This window comes from Rattus norvegicus, chromosome 19, assembly GCF_036323735.1.
Source record: "Rattus norvegicus strain BN/NHsdMcwi chromosome 19, GRCr8, whole genome shotgun sequence".
In the NCBI taxonomy this organism is placed as follows: Eukaryota; Metazoa; Chordata; class Mammalia; order Rodentia; family Muridae; genus Rattus; species Rattus norvegicus.
This window is the reverse complement of record NC_086037.1, coordinates 54,439,659-54,455,492: the sequence shown is the minus strand read 5'-3', so window position 1 is coordinate 54,455,492 and position 15,834 is coordinate 54,439,659. Positions and strand designations below refer to the sequence as shown.

The 15,834-nt window shown below is 47.3% G+C and overlaps 2 protein-coding genes across 7 annotated transcripts; one reads left to right on the top strand and one right to left on the bottom strand.

Annotated features, from left to right (window-relative positions):
- Positions 1–1,791: 1,791 nt before the first annotated feature.
- Hp (haptoglobin) lies at positions 1,792–6,342 on the top strand. The gene is made up of 5 exons (NM_012582.2): positions 1,792–1,809; positions 3,534–3,616; positions 3,866–3,967; positions 4,587–4,661; positions 5,424–6,342. Exons 1-5 carry the CDS (start codon positions 1,805–1,807, stop codon positions 6,200–6,202), a joined length of 1,044 nt encoding a protein of 347 aa, NP_036714.2. The 5' UTR covers positions 1,792–1,804; the 3' UTR covers positions 6,203–6,342.
- Positions 5,716–15,807, bottom strand: Txnl4b (thioredoxin-like 4B). Of its 6 annotated transcripts, XR_361828.5 has the most exons (5): positions 15,656–15,807; positions 12,937–13,144; positions 10,180–10,331; positions 8,505–8,788; positions 5,716–7,011 (listed from the first exon to the last, which is right to left on the bottom strand). XR_361828.5 is itself a non-coding variant. In XM_006255579.5 (4 exons), the coding sequence occupies exons 2-4, from the start codon at positions 13,066–13,068 to the stop codon at positions 8,623–8,625; spliced, it is 450 nt and encodes a 149-aa protein (XP_006255641.1). In that variant the 5' UTR covers positions 13,069–13,144; positions 15,656–15,796; the 3' UTR covers positions 7,444–8,622. The 6 variants fall into 6 exon arrangements, 5 of the variants coding, with proteins under 5 accessions (NP_001013913.1, XP_006255641.1, XP_063134000.1 ...); XM_006255579.5 differs by lacking the exon at positions 5,716–7,011 and having other exon boundaries at positions 7,444–8,788; positions 15,656–15,796; XM_063277930.1 differs by lacking the exons at positions 5,716–7,011; positions 15,656–15,807 and adding an exon at positions 13,705–15,601 and having other exon boundaries at positions 7,444–8,788.
- Positions 15,808–15,834: the final 27 nt, after the last annotated feature.

Here is a 15,834-nt window from a genome sequence, read left to right as displayed (position 1 = left end):
TGAGTTATTTGTCTTTTTGTTACCTCGTTGGAGGAGACCTTCATACATTTTGGATATTAAGCCTTTTTGTGACAGAACATCTGCAAACGTCTTCTCCTTTCCTGTGGATTTTGTATCTTTTTTACTTTTATTGTTGCTACATAACGTGTAGGGGTGTGTGTCTGTGTGTCTTGCATCTGACTTCAGAGGCGCTTGGATGCCCTGGAGTTGGAATCACAAGCCAGTGTAAGCCATCTGATGCTGGGAACTGAACCACCAAGTGCTCTATTCACTGAGCCATAGCTCCAGCCCTGTCTTTTCATTATCTAGATGTTGTTTGTGAGTTGGGTGTCCTTTAACAAACTGCTTGACTTTGAGTCCTGTAAGAACAGTGAACTTCCTGCTGCAATCCTCTACTACTTCGTCCTTTTTTTTTTTTTCCTTTTTCAGAATTGTAAGATTGGGCTGGAGGGATGGCTCAGAGGTTAAGAGCACTGACTGCTCTTCCAGAGGTCCTGAGTTCAATTCCCAGCAACCACATGGTGGCTCACAACCATCTGTAATGGGATCAGAATTGTAAGATTATCCCTGTTGTCTGTTGTCTGAGTGTCTGCATAGCTGTACAATACTCCATCGAGTGATCTGGGCTCTTCCCAGCTGATCTGGTACTGCACCAATGCCACTATGAACTGCCCAAGTGACTCTGTGATATGATCTAATTTAAAAACAACGTTTTTTAAAACGAGTGAAGCCATTTAGGTTGAGCGGCTACATTAGCGTGAACAGCATTCCAGAACAGGTGTCGGGCTGAAACATTGGTTTTCTCAGCTGCCCATTTGGACTAACCACTGGGCTGCGAAGCCCACAGCGAGTCCTGCCATTGAGGACTCTGTGTCTACACTAGCCATGTGGTGTGGCTTTCCGCTAAGAACAATCAGAGGAGACACAGCAGGCTCATTTCACTGATTTCAAATCGGAAGACTTTTAGCAACAGGAAGATGTCCTCATGGGTCGGGAAGCAACTGTGAAACGGAACCGATTTCTTTTTACTGTTCTGTGGGTGAGACTGCAGGAAGGTCTACACTGGATTTGAAGTGATTCCGAGATAAGTCCAGAGAAGGGAGCCAGTACAAGGGTCCCATGTCAGTCTACGCTATAGAGCTTTAGTCACTCTGAGATTGAAGAGCAGTGGACCAAGACCCAATAACTCAGTCTGCTGCCTGCAAATTCCAGAGCTCTCCACACTCAGGAGATGGTCATGCTTGGGCAGCACAGTTGAAAAAAGAAAACACTTTCTTTATAGTCTGAGTTAAGGCTGGGTCACAAGGGTGTTTAAAAAAAAAAAAAAAAAAGAGGGCTGGGGATTTAGCTCAGTGGTAGAGCGCTTACCTAGGAAGCACAAGGCCCTGGGTTCGGTCCCCAGCTCCGAAAAAAAGACCAAAAAAAAAAAAAAAAAAAAAAAAAAAAGAGAGGTCTAACCGGTACCCTCTCCCAGTTAAGTATCAGATTAACAGCCCCTGTTCCCCGTCCCACTCTCTGGGGTTATCCACCACTGCGGTGGGTGGGAGGGGTCGTGAAGTTGCTAGATTTCTTCATGATTTGTAAAATAACACCACGAGGAGAGCCAAGTATGAAGCAAGAGCTCAGCTCTTGAAAAGGGGTTTGCTTTGTGGTTACTGGAACAGTCACTGACCTTAGCAAGGCCGACACTGTGCAAACACAGAAATGGAAGAAAAGGAGGTGGGGTGAAACCCCGAAGCATAAAAAGGGTGAGCAGGAGTCAGCACAGCGCAGCCCTTCTGGAAAGAGGTGAGAGAGGCCCACGATGAGGTGAGTCCACAGTCCACACGTCCCACTTTTGGGCACACAATGCAGATGTCTCTGGGAGAGGTGAGAAAATGGGATGCAGGAACAGGGCCGATGGGCACCGTTCCGTGGGAGTTAAGCCCGCAGCCTGCAGGCCGCATATGGCCGAGGGATAGCTGTGGATGCATTGCAACACACTGTAAACTTACCTGAAGCGTTGTGAGACTTTTTTTTTTTTTTTTTGGTTCTTTTTTTCGGAGCTGGGGACCGAACCCAGGGCCTTGCGCTTCCTAGGCAAGCGCTCTACCACTGAGCTAAATCCCCAACCCCGCGTTGTGAGACTTTTGTTTTATAACTTGACTATGCAGTTTGAGTGTGAATTTTGTGGGTGAAGACCTCAGGCTGAAATGTCAAAGGCAGGAAGTGAAGGGACCAGTGACAAAGCCCCTTCCTCCTGTGTCCATGAGAGATGGGCAGGACAGACAGGGCTTTCTATCTCTAAGGAGGATCTTTCCCAGTGAGATGAAAGGTTTTGTTTTTACCAGGCATGCAGCAGCTTCCTGGGATGCTGGCTGTGCTGTTAACAGACTTCCTGCTTTTAAAGGAACAAAGACAATAGTCACACAGTCTAGTGGCACCATCAAGGCATCCCCCTTCCTTTTTAAAATCAAAATATAAAGACTTTGAAGGTTACAAAAAGACTAGAAGCATAGTGTCCAAAAGGAATTCCTAACTGGCCAGAATCTACAGGGAATTGGTTACCGTTTAAGTGTGGTCTGTGTACCAATGGTGGCCACAAGTCATGCTGAGAGGAAGCCAGTTTTCTCCAGGTAACTTCTGGTTTGATACACAATCCCTTTTTTTAAAATTATTTATTTATTTATTTGTTTGTTTGTTTTCTGTGAGTACACTGTCGCTGTCTTTAGACACACCAGAAGAGGGCATCGGATCCCATTACAGATGGTTGTGAGCCACCATGTGGTTGCTGGGAATTGAACTCAGGACCTCTGGAAGAGCAGTCAGTGCTCTTAACCGCTGAGCCCTCTCTCCAGCCCTGATATATAATCCCTTAAAGACCAAATACTTATGAAGTAATAGGAGCAAGCACATGTGAGTTATATACATATGTATATATTTGGGTCATAGTGCACACCCAGGGATTCTAGAAGCTGAGGCAGGGTGAGTCTGGGAGTTCAGGAGTTTGTGACAAGCCTAGAAAAAGAATGGGACTGTGTCTTAGGAAGGAGAACAACAACTTTGACAAATTATACATTAAAATAACCTTTTCATTTTGGGAAATTTCCAAAAATGAGAAGAGCCAAATAAATTAGAGCCATCATCTTTAAGTTAGCTACGATGTCCTAACAATGTCTTCATAGCTGGAACTTAATGGATGCGTGCAGAGGCTTCCCCTTGCTGGACGTTGTGGTCACCACCAGAGGCAGAGGCAGAGGCAGAGGCAGAGGCTCACTTTGCTCTGTGCCTCCTCCCCACTTGGTTCTTGTTCCACCTCCCACCTCTCGGGCGGGAGACAGGCACTTGTTATGTAGCACTAGCTAAAGCCCCGATCCTCCTGCCTCAGAGTGGAGAGCTGGGGTAGCACATATGCTTCCACACTGGTGGTGCTTTCCTTCGGGTCATGGTGCTCCCTTTCTAAGCTTCTACAAAATTCCCAGTGACACCTTGCTTGCGTGTAATGCACAAATGCAAGAAGACCAACTCTACTCCTTCTTGCCACTTCTCTACAGAGCCCTGGGAGCTGTCGTCACTCTCCTGCTCTGGGGTCAGCTTTTTGCTGTGGAATTGGGCAATGATGCCACAGACATTGAAGGTGAGTCTCAGGGGTTTCCCAGGAGCTGTGCACCCCAGCAGGGCTGTGGCCCTGTCTGACCACATCAGTCCCGCACTGTATTAAGGAAGACCCAGATCCTCCTCTCGCCTAGACCCTCGGGGCCTCCCTTCCTCAGCTTCCACTCGGTGCAAGGGAGTCTGGTGTTCAGGGCAGCTCCGTCTCTTCTGGCTTTGCACGGGGAGCCATCTGAGCACCCACAGCCCTTTCCTGGCTTCTTTCTCTTGGCAGATGACAGCTGCCCAAAGCCCCCAGAGATTGCAAACGGCTATGTGGAACACTTGGTTCGTTATCGCTGCCGACAGTTCTACAAACTACAGACCGAAGGAGATGGTAAGGCTGTTTGAGCATGCCTCCATCACACCCCTGGCCCTGTTTGATGGGTAGGGCTAGGCTGTCACACCAGAAACTTAAGTACTGCCTGGAACCAGGGGATTAAGATTGGAATAAAGTTTCTGTCTCCCATTGGTGGTCCTCCTACCAAACTAACTTGTCTCAGCTTCCTGTTTTGTTTTGTTAAGGGGCTACAATTCCGTGGCCCCGTTGTTTGGGAGTGTAGTTTTTTTTTTTTTTTAAAGGTTTATTTTATGTGAGTATGCTGTCTTCAGACACGCCAGAAGAGGGTTGTGAGCCACCATGGAAGAACAGTCAGTGCTCTTAACCGCTGAGCCGTCTCCAGTCCAGGGAGTGTAGTCTATCTACGACTTTGTACAGCCTACATTCCTGACAATTTCTAAGAGCTTCATTGTGTCTTTAAAGCTCCCGTGGTTCTCATAGCCTCCTTTTGGGAGAGACACTCTTTAATTCCATTTTTTCAATGAGGAAACTGAGGCACGGAGATGCCAAGGTAGCTTGTGAGGGAAGAGTCTTGATCTGAACTCTGACCTCTTCCTGTCCAACTCTTTCATCAGGCCACATTCATTTTCTCTGAGCTCACCTCCTTTTGTTTCAGGAATCTACACCTTAAACAGTGAGAAGCAATGGGTGAACCCAGCTGCTGGCGATAAACTCCCCAAGTGTGAGGCAGGTGGGTGTTGAGGTCTTAAAGCATGGGGCTAAAATGGGGCCATGTTTCTCTTGTGTGCCCTGAGTGAGTAAGACAGGGGTCAGAGAGAACCACGGCTGGCAAAGGAGGGACAAGATCACTCCCAGAGAGTTCAGTGCGATGCTCAATTAGGCCAAGGGGTTGGCTGAATCAACCGTTTACCCTGCTTCCCCTGGAGATGCCTTCCGTCCAGAACACCTGCTTACAGAGCCTTGGTCGAAGGTCAAGGCCATAATCCAGAAAGGACCAGGCCAGGGAGGAAACAACATAAGCTGAATCCACAAGGGCTAAGGTGGGGACAAGTGGGGACAACTGGGATTCCTGCATCCTGTAGTCCTCGCTTCTGCCTGCATGAAGATTTTGCCCGACCTCAGCTGTCAGTTTTGATTATAATCTGTAAAATCCATGTTCCTGCTGCAGGGCCAACTTTGTCTAAGAATGAAATGTACACAGCTTTCAGGTCTGTCATTGACTTTCAGAGGATTGTGGAATGTGTATGTGTGATGACGATTACATATGTATGTAGGTATATACATATATATATTTATACACACATATACATACGTACACACACACACACACACACACACACACACACACACACACACACACGGGAGCAGGTGGCAAGGGCAGTGTTCCTGTACTGTTGGTTTCGAAAGCAGTGGTGGCTGATTCTTCCAGAGCCTCTGCAGGGGGCCTGCTCTGAACTGCTGCTCACATCGGTCTCTCCTCCTCCCTCCGCAGTGTGTGGGAAGCCCAAGCATCCTGTGGACCAGGTACAGCGCATCATCGGTGGTTCCATGGACGCCAAAGGCAGCTTTCCTTGGCAGGCCAAGATGATCTCCAGACATGGACTCACCACTGGGGCCACACTGATCAGTGACCAGTGGCTGCTGACCACTGCCCAAAACCTCTTCCTGAATCACAGTGAGAATGCGACAGCCAAGGACATTGCCCCTACCTTAACACTCTATGTGGGGAAAAACCAGCTGGTGGAGATTGAGAAGGTAGTTCTCCACCCCGAGCGCTCTGTGGTGGATATCGGGCTGATCAAGCTCAAACAGAAAGTGCTTGTCACTGAGAAAGTCATGCCTATCTGCCTGCCTTCCAAAGACTACGTAGCGCCAGGCCGCATGGGCTATGTGTCCGGTTGGGGGCGGAATGTCAACTTTAGATTTACTGAACGTCTCAAGTATGTCATGCTGCCTGTGGCTGACCAGGAGAAGTGTGAGCTGCACTATGAGAAAAGCACAGTGCCTGAGAAGAAAGGCGCTGTAAGTCCTGTTGGGGTACAGCCCATCTTGAATAAGCATACCTTCTGTGCTGGCCTTACCAAGTATGAGGAAGACACTTGCTATGGTGACGCTGGCAGTGCCTTTGCCGTCCATGACACGGAGGAGGACACCTGGTATGCAGCTGGGATCCTGAGCTTTGACAAGAGTTGTGCCGTAGCTGAGTATGGTGTGTACGTGAGGGCAACTGATCTGAAGGACTGGGTCCAGGAAACAATGGCCAAGAACTAGTTCAGGGCTGACTAGAGGGCTGCACACAGTGGGGCAGGGCAATTCACCCTGGAAGAGGAAGTAGAAGGGTTGGGGACATAATCTGAGGGCTGCTAGCCCTGCATTGCTCAGTCAATAATAAAAAACGAGCTTTGGACCCATTTCTGGGCTCTTTGTACTATGCGGCTTTTGTCCTCCGTTATGGTGCTAGGCTGCAGAGAAGAATGGTCTATTAGGAAATGGGGACATCCTGAAATGCCAGGAACTCCCTAGGGTGCTACAGACTGCCTACCGAAATCATGTGTGCAAGAGTCAGGTCTCTGGGAGATCACTGTGTCCCTTGCTTGATCCTGGGTCCGCCTGAATGCAAACTCTGGCTCCTCTCCCATGATGTCACCTCTCTGGCATGGGTGAGGAAAGCCTATGAGGAGTGTGAGCTCGGAGTGGGACGAGAGTTGTGACAGAGGCTCTTGTGTTTGTGCTTCCGTCTGCCAGAAACCCAAACAGGTGCATGCAGGCAGGCTGTGGCTTAATAGTCTTCTCAACAGCTTAACCCAGATTTGCTCAGCAACTTAAACTTTCTGGTCATTACCTGTCCTCGACTTCTTCCATGAGGGAGGATGAAAACGAGAGACTCTATAGAGTCCCATGGCTGGAATGCTCTGGGGTTTGGTAGAGTTGGGGTCTCTTCCTCAGTGGCTCTTCTTCCACAGTGGAGAATCTCACCCTTTTCTGGGGTTACAGGCAGGCCGCATGGCCTACCTCTGCATCTTCAGAGTCACTGGTGTCTCTCCCCAGGGCAGAGCTATGACATCAAGAGAGACAAGGACCTACAGTCCAGAACCAGAAGGAAACAGCAGTCAAGCACTTACACAGCACCTGCCAGCAGGTGGCAGGACATTACATAGACAAAGGAGACCTTTGGGCCCTTTCTCCATTCCCTGTTCCACTCCCCGCTATGTTTCTCTCTTTCTGTACAAGGAACTCCCCTTCTTCCTCAGAGACCTCTCTCTGTCCAGGAGTCATAGCTGCATGGTTTCTAGCACTGGGCAGGGTTTACAACACATGCTTAGTAAATACTTGTGGAAGGGAAAGTAACCATGATAGATCTAAAGCGTGACTCCAGATTACAGAGCCCCTGCCACCCATCCTCACCCATCCCTCAGGTAGAAAGCTGATAGTATTTTCCCTGTGCAAATTCTGAGATCTTGCTAGCACCTGTGTGCCTAGACTGATGGACAGAAGACCAGGCTGACAGTCAGTTGGACAAAGACCTTTTATTCCATCATAGGGACTGGAGGAGAGTTTATCGTTCACCCAGGACTTCATCAGGGATCTGACTCTTACAATCTCTAACTCTTCATCCCACGTGTCCAGGGTGGCTGCCACAGCCCCAGGCATCCTAAGGAGGTGGTGGGAAAACGCTGTCTGCACCTCCCTGAAGCATTGCTCAGCTTTAAGCAGAGGACTCAGAAAACCCAAACAACCTTCTTTCTGTGCCACATCTGTCAGAACCAGGTCCTGTTTCACTTTTCTCTAAAGGACAAGCTTAGTAGTAAGCAGCTAATGCCAGGGTTGGCCCTGTGGTGACAGTGTTGCCTCCCACACACCTGGGCCTCTGCTGTCAACAAGTCCCTTGCTGCCCAGCAGGTCACAAGCTTCCTGGCCATAGCCCTCCAGCTCTGCCCCTGCTCTCTCACTCCAGTGTCAGGGACAACTACTACCACAGGCTTACGAGAAACACAAGTTTCCTGAGGTTGGGTCATTCTGAAAAAGCCCTTGGAATCGCAAACCCCTCAAGGCATTGCTCCCTTAACAATCTGATACCCTTTTGGCCTTGAGTCCTTGAAATAAGGGGTGGTGGCACTGCTTTCTGGGGAGCCCTGTCCCTTACTTCCCAAGGGCAGTTAACTTGTTATTTAGCTCAAACTGTGCTGGGTGGTGGAGAGCCACATTTTTCTCTCGTCAATTAACGACCTGCCAGCTGTAAATATGTGGACGGGTTCTGTTTTCAGTCTGTGAGGAAACAAATGAACTCCCCTGCATCTAAGTATTAACTATTTCAAGAGAAGCTGGGATAGGAGGGGCAAGTAAATGAGTAAATGGAGGCCCAGGAGAGCCCGTGTGCACAAACATGGCCAAACTGTTCTCACAGCGCCTAGGAGGAGGCTTGACCTTAAGGGGGAAAGAAAGTCAAGATAAAGGGACGTTACAATGCCACCTGTCACTCGCTCACTGCTCTGAGGCTCTCAGAGAATGGACACTCAGGCATCTCCATTCTGGGAGCACTGGGGCTTCTGCAGAGGGGCCGTTGATTACAGACCTATGAAACCTCTTTGCTCAGGCAGTGAGCATGTCTCTGAGGGACTCCAGACCACAGGCTCTCTGAGTTCAGGTTCTGCTTCAGCCTGTGCCTCTCTTCTCTCCAACAGCAGCGAGTGCTAAATGTCTTGATAGAGGAGGTCGTATTTGGGTATGTTCTTGGGGTCAATAGGACTTTGAACAATAAGTTTTCCTCGCATAGCTCCCCGGTAGATGACTTCAATCAAATCTATGAAGTCTTGTTTGGTTTTGAAGCTTCCTACGAATTTAGTGTGATCCGGCGACCTGCAGCACAGAGGGAACAACTGTGGTCAGAGCTGAGGCCTGCAGGGTCAGTAGCGAGCAGAGGCTCTTCCTTCCTGCCGTCTTAGAGGCTCTCTACATAGAGCCTTTCCCCAGGTGTAGGACACAGCACTACATCCGGGCTCTGAGCCCCTCACATGAAGTCTGGGTGTGGGAAGGAGCCTCCCCGCCTTCCATCGCCTCCCACACCACTATCATGTGGAGTCCCTGAGTGCTGGAGCAGCAGAGTTTGCTCAGTGTCTCAGAAAGAAGTCTTCTCAAGTCCTCACCGCCGGCCTTCTGAGTTGTGGGTATTAATAAACAACCTTATGAATTATTTTACACATCAAGTATATTGGTTGTAGAAATTTTAAGAGAGAAACAAAATCATCTTTGAGGTCAGAAGTCACCTTTTATGTATACCCTTCTAGTTCTCTCTCTCTCTCTCTCTCTCTCTCTCTCTCTCTCTCTCTCTCTCCCTCTCTCTCTGTATGTGTGTGTGTTCTGTTTCTTTTTCAAGATAATAAGAATCACGTCACAAATTAGTAATATGATTTTACAACAGTCTCTCTCTGCCTCAGAATTGTATAGTATGCATCTTCAACATACTGTTAAACTCCTGGAAACATAATTACTGGGTTACAAGGTTAAGCACTTTAAAGCCTTTGACGCTGTCGTGAATTCCATGCAGGAAGCTGGTAACAAGCTAATGCAATAACTCAGTCCTAGGAGGATGAGCAGGTCCGAGCCAACAGTATTAAATTCTTGAGGCCACCCCCCACCCCAGTGTGAGAAGGAACCACATCCTGGATACAGCCAAAGGTACTCATGGTACAGTGTGAACAGGATGGAGAGGAGGACATTACAGAAGACATCATGTGACTTATTTTGACAAGCATGCCTGAAAAATGACATCAAAATTCTCTGAGGGGCTGAAGACACTTGACACAGAGATGTGTCTCCCTAGTAGGAATGAATCTTTCATAAATGCCATATGACACCCCCAAATATTAGGTATTTTGTTGCAACAGACTTTTGGGTAAGTTTTATATTTTATGCTCAGCTAATACAGCTATTCCATATTTTCTATTCTTAAGGATGGAGTCAGTCCTTCAAAAGCTATACTTTTTTCATATTTAAACTGGAAATTAAAATCTTTCAATCACACTTAAAACACTCTCATTCTGCACTAAAGTGTCCTATAAAAAGTAAAGAGTGGGGGGTTGGGGATTTAGCTCAGCGGTAGAGCGCTTGCCTAGCGAGCGCAAGGTCCCCAGCTCCGAAAAAAAGAAAAAGAAAAAAAAAAAAGTAAAGAGCGTCAAACAAGGAGACAACAGCCACAGACCTGCCTTGAGAAAACCAACTTTCCAGAATGTAAAGTCAACTTAACTCACCCATAATCCACTTTCATGTGCTGCCCATTGAAGAAAAATACGGTAGAGGGAATATAACTGATGTCAAAATACTGTGTATAAACTGGAGTTTGGTCCACGTCCACCAGGTAAATGGTAGCCATTTTACTCAGGTCAGCTGAAGTCTTTGAAAGCTGTGAATGACAAGATGGACGGAGGTCACACAATGCTATGTCAGTTCTGTCATGTGAATGACAAGATGGACGAAGGTCACACAATACTATGTCAGTTCGGTCATGCTTCCTTTGTGAAACACACTGTGACATTGTACATGAAGCTTGCTATAGTATTTTGAGAAGAATTTTGTTTGAGGAAATTTTCCCATTTGAATTTCTCTTAAGACACAATTCTGGAACTTGCTATGCAGGCCATGCTGGCTTGAATTCACAGAGGTCCACCTGTGCCTCCCAAGTGCAGGGATTACAAGGGTACGCCACGTCCAGCTAGACACGGCATTACTGTTCGCTGTCTGGTGTACACTACGTCCAGCTAGACAGCTGTCTGGTGTTCGCTGTAGGATCATTGGTGACAGGGTCAGAAGGTACTGTGTGGTTTTGAATGAGAATGGCGCCTGTGTCGTATATTTAACTACTTGGGCCCCAAGCTGGTGGAACTGTTTGAGAGGGGTTAGGAGGTGTGGCTTTGTTAGAAGAGATGCGTCATTGTGGGCAGGCTTTGAGGTTTCAAAAGCCCATACCATTCCCAGTTAGCTCTCTCTGTTGTTTGTGTCTGGATGGGAGCTCCCAGCTGCTTCTCCAGCACCGTGCCTGCTAGCCTGCCTGCTGCCATGCTCCCTGCAATGACGGTCATGGGCTCTAACTTCTGAAACTGTAAGCCCCAAATAAACTGTTCTTGTATAAGTTGCTTTGGTTATGGGGTCTCTTCACAGCAGTAGAAATGTAGAACTAAGACATGTTGGGAAAAAGATTTTTCTTCGTTTCTTTTGTTGATGTTTGTTTCTTTCATTTTGAAATTAGTTTTTTTTTTAAGTTTTATTTGTGTGTGTGTGTGTGTGTGTGTGTGTGTGTGTGTGCGCGCGCGCGCACGCGCATGCACGCAGAGGGTTGGGGGACAGGATGGGTGTATGTGTGCTATGGTGCATGTGCAGGAGCCAGAGGACAACTTGCTCAGGTCAGGTCTCTCCTTAACAGCAACAGACCTTACTTGCTGAGCTATCTCATGGGCTTGTGCTTGATTATTTCCAAGGGGGGAACAAAAAAGAAAAAAATCGAAAACAGAAAAAAAAAAAAAAAAAAAAAAGGAACGTCTACTCACCTTGGAGTGAGCTGAGAGCACAGCTTAGTGGTAGCGCATGAGGTCTAGTCTCAATGCTCAGTACTTCAAAACAAAAACTACAGATCCCGACAAGCCACCCGAACAACCTAGGATGCCGACACTCCCCAGGCTCCTTCCTCCTAGAAATGAAAACCAGAGGAGAGCCTGGGCTCCTCCTGCTGGCTCACTGTCCTCAATGCTTCACACTTGTGAAACCATTTAACCTATAACCTATAACCATTGAACTGCTCAGCGCTCAGCACTCCCAATTTACAGATGACAAAGCTGAGGCCCTGGAGGTACAACTCCTAGGCAGCAGGGCTGGGACTTGAACTTTGGAAGTGTGGTTTCAGAATCGGTCAATCTAGTTTTCTTGTTGCCCTTGGGTGTTGAAGCCAGGGTCTAAGGTCTGCCATCAGTCAGCTGTAGGGACCAGGTGTAAGAATCTCATTACGTAATGTAAGATGAGCGTGCAGAGCGGGTGTGAACATGCGGAGCGGGTGTGAACAGGCGGAGCTGGTGAGACGGCACAGCAGGTAAAGTGCTTGCTGCAGGAGACTTCTAACCTCAGTCAGTCTCTGGAACCCAAAATGGAGGAGCGAACCAAACCCTGAAAGTTGTCCTCTGACCTCCATGTACACCCAACCTCACACATACGTCATACATACACACACCAATCAGTAAGTAGGAGTGATCAGAAACTCATACTTTTAGCTATGGAAAAGAGTGCACATTCTGGGCTGGATGGGGGGTGGTGGTGGTGGTGGTGGTGGTGGTGGTGGTGGAATGGCTATCTCTCTTTTTTTTTTTTTGGTTCTTTTTTTCGGAGCTAGGGACCGAACCCAGGGCCTTGTGCAGAATGGCTATCTCTTATGTATCTTAGTTCAATCTCCATGGTAAATAGAAAAACACACAGTAACTCTAGTCACAATTTCCTTCTTTACTGACTGTGAGGACGCTGTGAAACTCCATTTCTCCACACGGCACATTCTAGGAGCAGCAAACAAGAGAGTATTGGCAACCAGAGAAAGAGTTCAGACCTCTACTTTGCATCCTGTATAACTTGGAGGCGTTTCCCCCAGCCCTCTCTAGACATTTCTGCACTTCACTATGTGACTGTTGCTGTGCTGGCATTTCCTGATCTTCTGATGCCTGCTCAGTGAAGTGAGCTTTGTCAGGCGCTAGTGGGGGAGGGTGTCACAACAGACATCACATTTGGGCCTCAGATCAGGACAGACGCGGGATCAGCTCATAGAGAAAGTGTGATAATCTACACTAAGCCTGTTCCTTTTCAGGATGCTGAGTGCTAACGGATGAACTTTTTTTTTTTCTTTTCTTTTCTTTTTTTCGGAGCTGGGGGCCGAACCCAGGGCCTTGCACTTGCTAGGCAAGTGCTCTACCACTGAGCTAAATCCCCAACCCCACGGATGAACTTTTAATTCAGGCTGCTTATTTAAAACTCACAATATCATCCAGCTGCAGACAGACGGGATCCTCATCCCTCCCAAACCTGAGAACCAAGACCTTCTCCGCAGTGCTTTTGATCGCCTGGTCTACTTCTTTCTTGCTGGTCAGTTTGGGCAAGAGGAAGCTCATCTTGAAAGAGTCCAATGCTAGTTGGCACTGTCAATTCTGCAGTGTCTAAAGGCTGCCTAGATGAAGTGCGTGAGTCCTAACAGAAAGAACAGAACAACACCATTTAGCACTGATCAGACATTGATGTGGTTTAAAAAGAAACCTTTCAGGAAGCCCATTTTGTGAAGAGGTTCCAACCCCTGCTTGCCATCCTTGGGCCCAGCTTCCAGAACTTTGGGCTATCCTGACACACCAGGATGAAATCCATGAGAAATTGTGTACAATACCAGAAGCATATACAGATGTTTCTGTATTATCCCCATTTTACACAAGATAGATTGTATATAAGTCAGTGGTCCAGCAAGGAAGAGACACCACCTTCAGATTTGGGGATTTAAGATTTGAAATAGAACAGAGTACTTCAGAGTGCTGTTCCCACCCAATAGGCTTGGTGGAGCCATGGGCAGCTGAGTAGGCAGGCAGGCGTCTGCACAAAGGTCTGCCTGCAGTTAAAGGATGCTATGCCTCATCCCACTGCCAGACTCCAGATGGAACCAGAACTTATGGGAAGTGCTGAGGCAGACAGACTTGTTGACCTCAGCACTAGAGGAGGAGCAGCTGCGGGGTGGGGTGAGGCTCAGTACATGATTTACCCACCTTTCTGTGTTTTGCATTGTTCTAAATCTAACATTTGGTGAGCTTCCCATCTCTCTATACAGAGGACTTCGTGATTCTGTCACAGCAGCGTACTACTTCATATGTGGACCACACTTCACTGGTCCTTCATCGATGGAGGTTTGTATATTCTCAAGTCCTGACTCAAGGGGTCTTCCCAGATGCACTTAATCCCACGGCAGACAGACCAACTAAGAGTGTGTGAAAACTACAAATGAATGGCAAGGATGATACTGAGGCCTCATCTGACCTTCTCTCTGTCTCCCTTTGGTGCTAAGCAGACTAGTTTGTTCTGTTACCCTTCCAGCTGCAAGACAAAGGCTAGAAGTCATGCTACAAAATTGCTAGTCTAGCTCCTAATTTTTGGCAAGACATTTCCTATTTGAAAAATCCCATGATTGAAGATTCACTATCGAGCGCATCCACAGAGGATACAACTGGGATATTAGTTTAGTTTCCAGGTCTGTTAATGCTATGAAATGGGATTTCCTTCCTTTTCCCACCCCTTCATCAAAAATTATATTTCAGTGTCTGGATTAGGGCGGGGAAGATAGCTTAGTTAGTAAAGTGTTTGTATGGCAGGTGTGAGGACCCAGTTTGGTCCCCAGAATCCATCTAAAAGAATGACTTGGCATTCGAGAGTATCCTTACGAACTCAGTGCACCCAGCCAGATCCTTGGTATTTGATGGCCAGTCAGCCTAGCCTATTCAGCGAGTTGCAGGGCAACCTGAGACCATGTTGCAAACAATACTAAACAAACAAACACCTGACCCAAAGTGGATAGCAGCCAAGGCATAACACCGGAGGTTGCTATCTCTCCAGCCCGTAGGTCACACTTTAAATAGGGAAGCTGACTGCCAGGAGGTGTTTCCCCAACTGTGAGTGCAGAACAAATTACTGAGGAAAGCGAAACACAAAGAGAACTTGGACATGTCTCACTATTAGAATTCAAGTAAACAAACTCCCATGTTACTAATAAAAAGAGGAAGGAGGAGAGTATGTGGTCAACAGGGAGGATCCACGTGGTACAGGACAGATGTTGGAAGGAGTGGGAAACTGGGACTATATCCAAGACAGTGTGCACATGAAGGATATAAACGGAGTCATAAATGTTATGAACACCAAATACATTTGGAAAGCCCAGTTCTGCAAGTAGACAAAGAACAGAAAGTTAAAAGGCATATGTAAGACATGGATTAAGTCGACAAACACTAAATAAGACAGTAATACTCAGAATGCTAGAGAGCAAAGGTGTGTCTAGGCTGGTGGAATCTGGAGACGAAAGCTCTTTGGAAGAAAAACTGGCCTCCTCTTTCATAACTGCTCTACTTTTGAGAACATGAACCCAGACGCAGACTTATGTTCACAGGCTGTTCAACACACTTATCACGGCAAAAAGCTGCCAACAGCCTAAATGTTCACCAACAGGCCACTGATGATAGTAGTCCCGCGATCTACCTTACACAGCCACCGAGAAAAGGTTAGGAAGCAGTACGTAAAGTTTGATTTTTTTTTTTTGTAGAAACTTCATGTATAATGCTTTCATAGAAAAACGGAAACAAGCATCCCAAGATAGCACCAAAGGACATTTTGAACATGAGCTTATTTTTCTAAGGATCTTACTTAGTACCCATCGTGACCCCAAACTTGTGGAAATCTTTATCCCTAAACCTCTCAACTGCTTGGATTACAGGGGTATGTCACTACGTCAGGTAGACGACTTTAATTTACGTCAGGGTCGACGTCTACAAAACATCCCGCGCATGTGTCTGACAAGATACTGCTGGTTGGGTTACTCCTGGTTCACAGGTACCAGGGAGGACACTTCAAACCGCCTGTCACCAACCCGTGTCACAACCTCCTGCTTAGCTAAGGCACAACTGCCTCCTTCCTTAGTGCCATCCCGGGAAAGGAGCTTAAAACCCAACTAACCTGGCTTGTTCCTTAGAAATGCTTCCTCCGACCTGAATCCCTCACAAGCGGAAGTGAGAAACACGGACGTAGAAAAAGAACGTGCCACCGCGCGTCCCAGTCAAAAGTCCGGTAAATCGACGACGTTATTTTAGTTCCCTTCCACTTTGCATCTGCCCGACCGGAAGTTATGTCATTTC

What these genes read in the sequence shown, in the direction of transcription:
- Hp (NM_012582.2), top strand. An exon ending in TGATGCCACAGACATTGAAG is followed by an intron (nt 3,617 to 3,865) that starts GTGAGTCTCAGG and finishes TTCTCTTGGCAG; the next exon opens with ATGACAGCTGCCCAAAGCCC. An exon ending in ACTCCCCAAGTGTGAGGCAG is followed by an intron (nt 4,662 to 5,423) that starts GTGGGTGTTGAG and finishes CTCCCTCCGCAG; the next exon opens with TGTGTGGGAAGCCCAAGCAT.
- Txnl4b (XM_006255579.5), bottom strand. Translation starts at nt 13,068, where the DNA reads ATGAGCTTCCTCTTGCCCAAACTGACCAGCAAGAAAGAAGTAGACCAG. An exon ending in GTCTGCAGCTGGATGATATT is followed by an intron (nt 10,332 to 12,936) that starts GTGAGTTTTAAA and finishes TGTCATTCACAG; the next exon opens with CTTTCAAAGACTTCAGCTGA. An exon ending in CACATGAAAGTGGATTATGG is followed by an intron (nt 8,789 to 10,179) that starts GTGAGTTAAGTT and finishes TCTGTGCTGCAG; the next exon opens with GTCGCCGGATCACACTAAAT.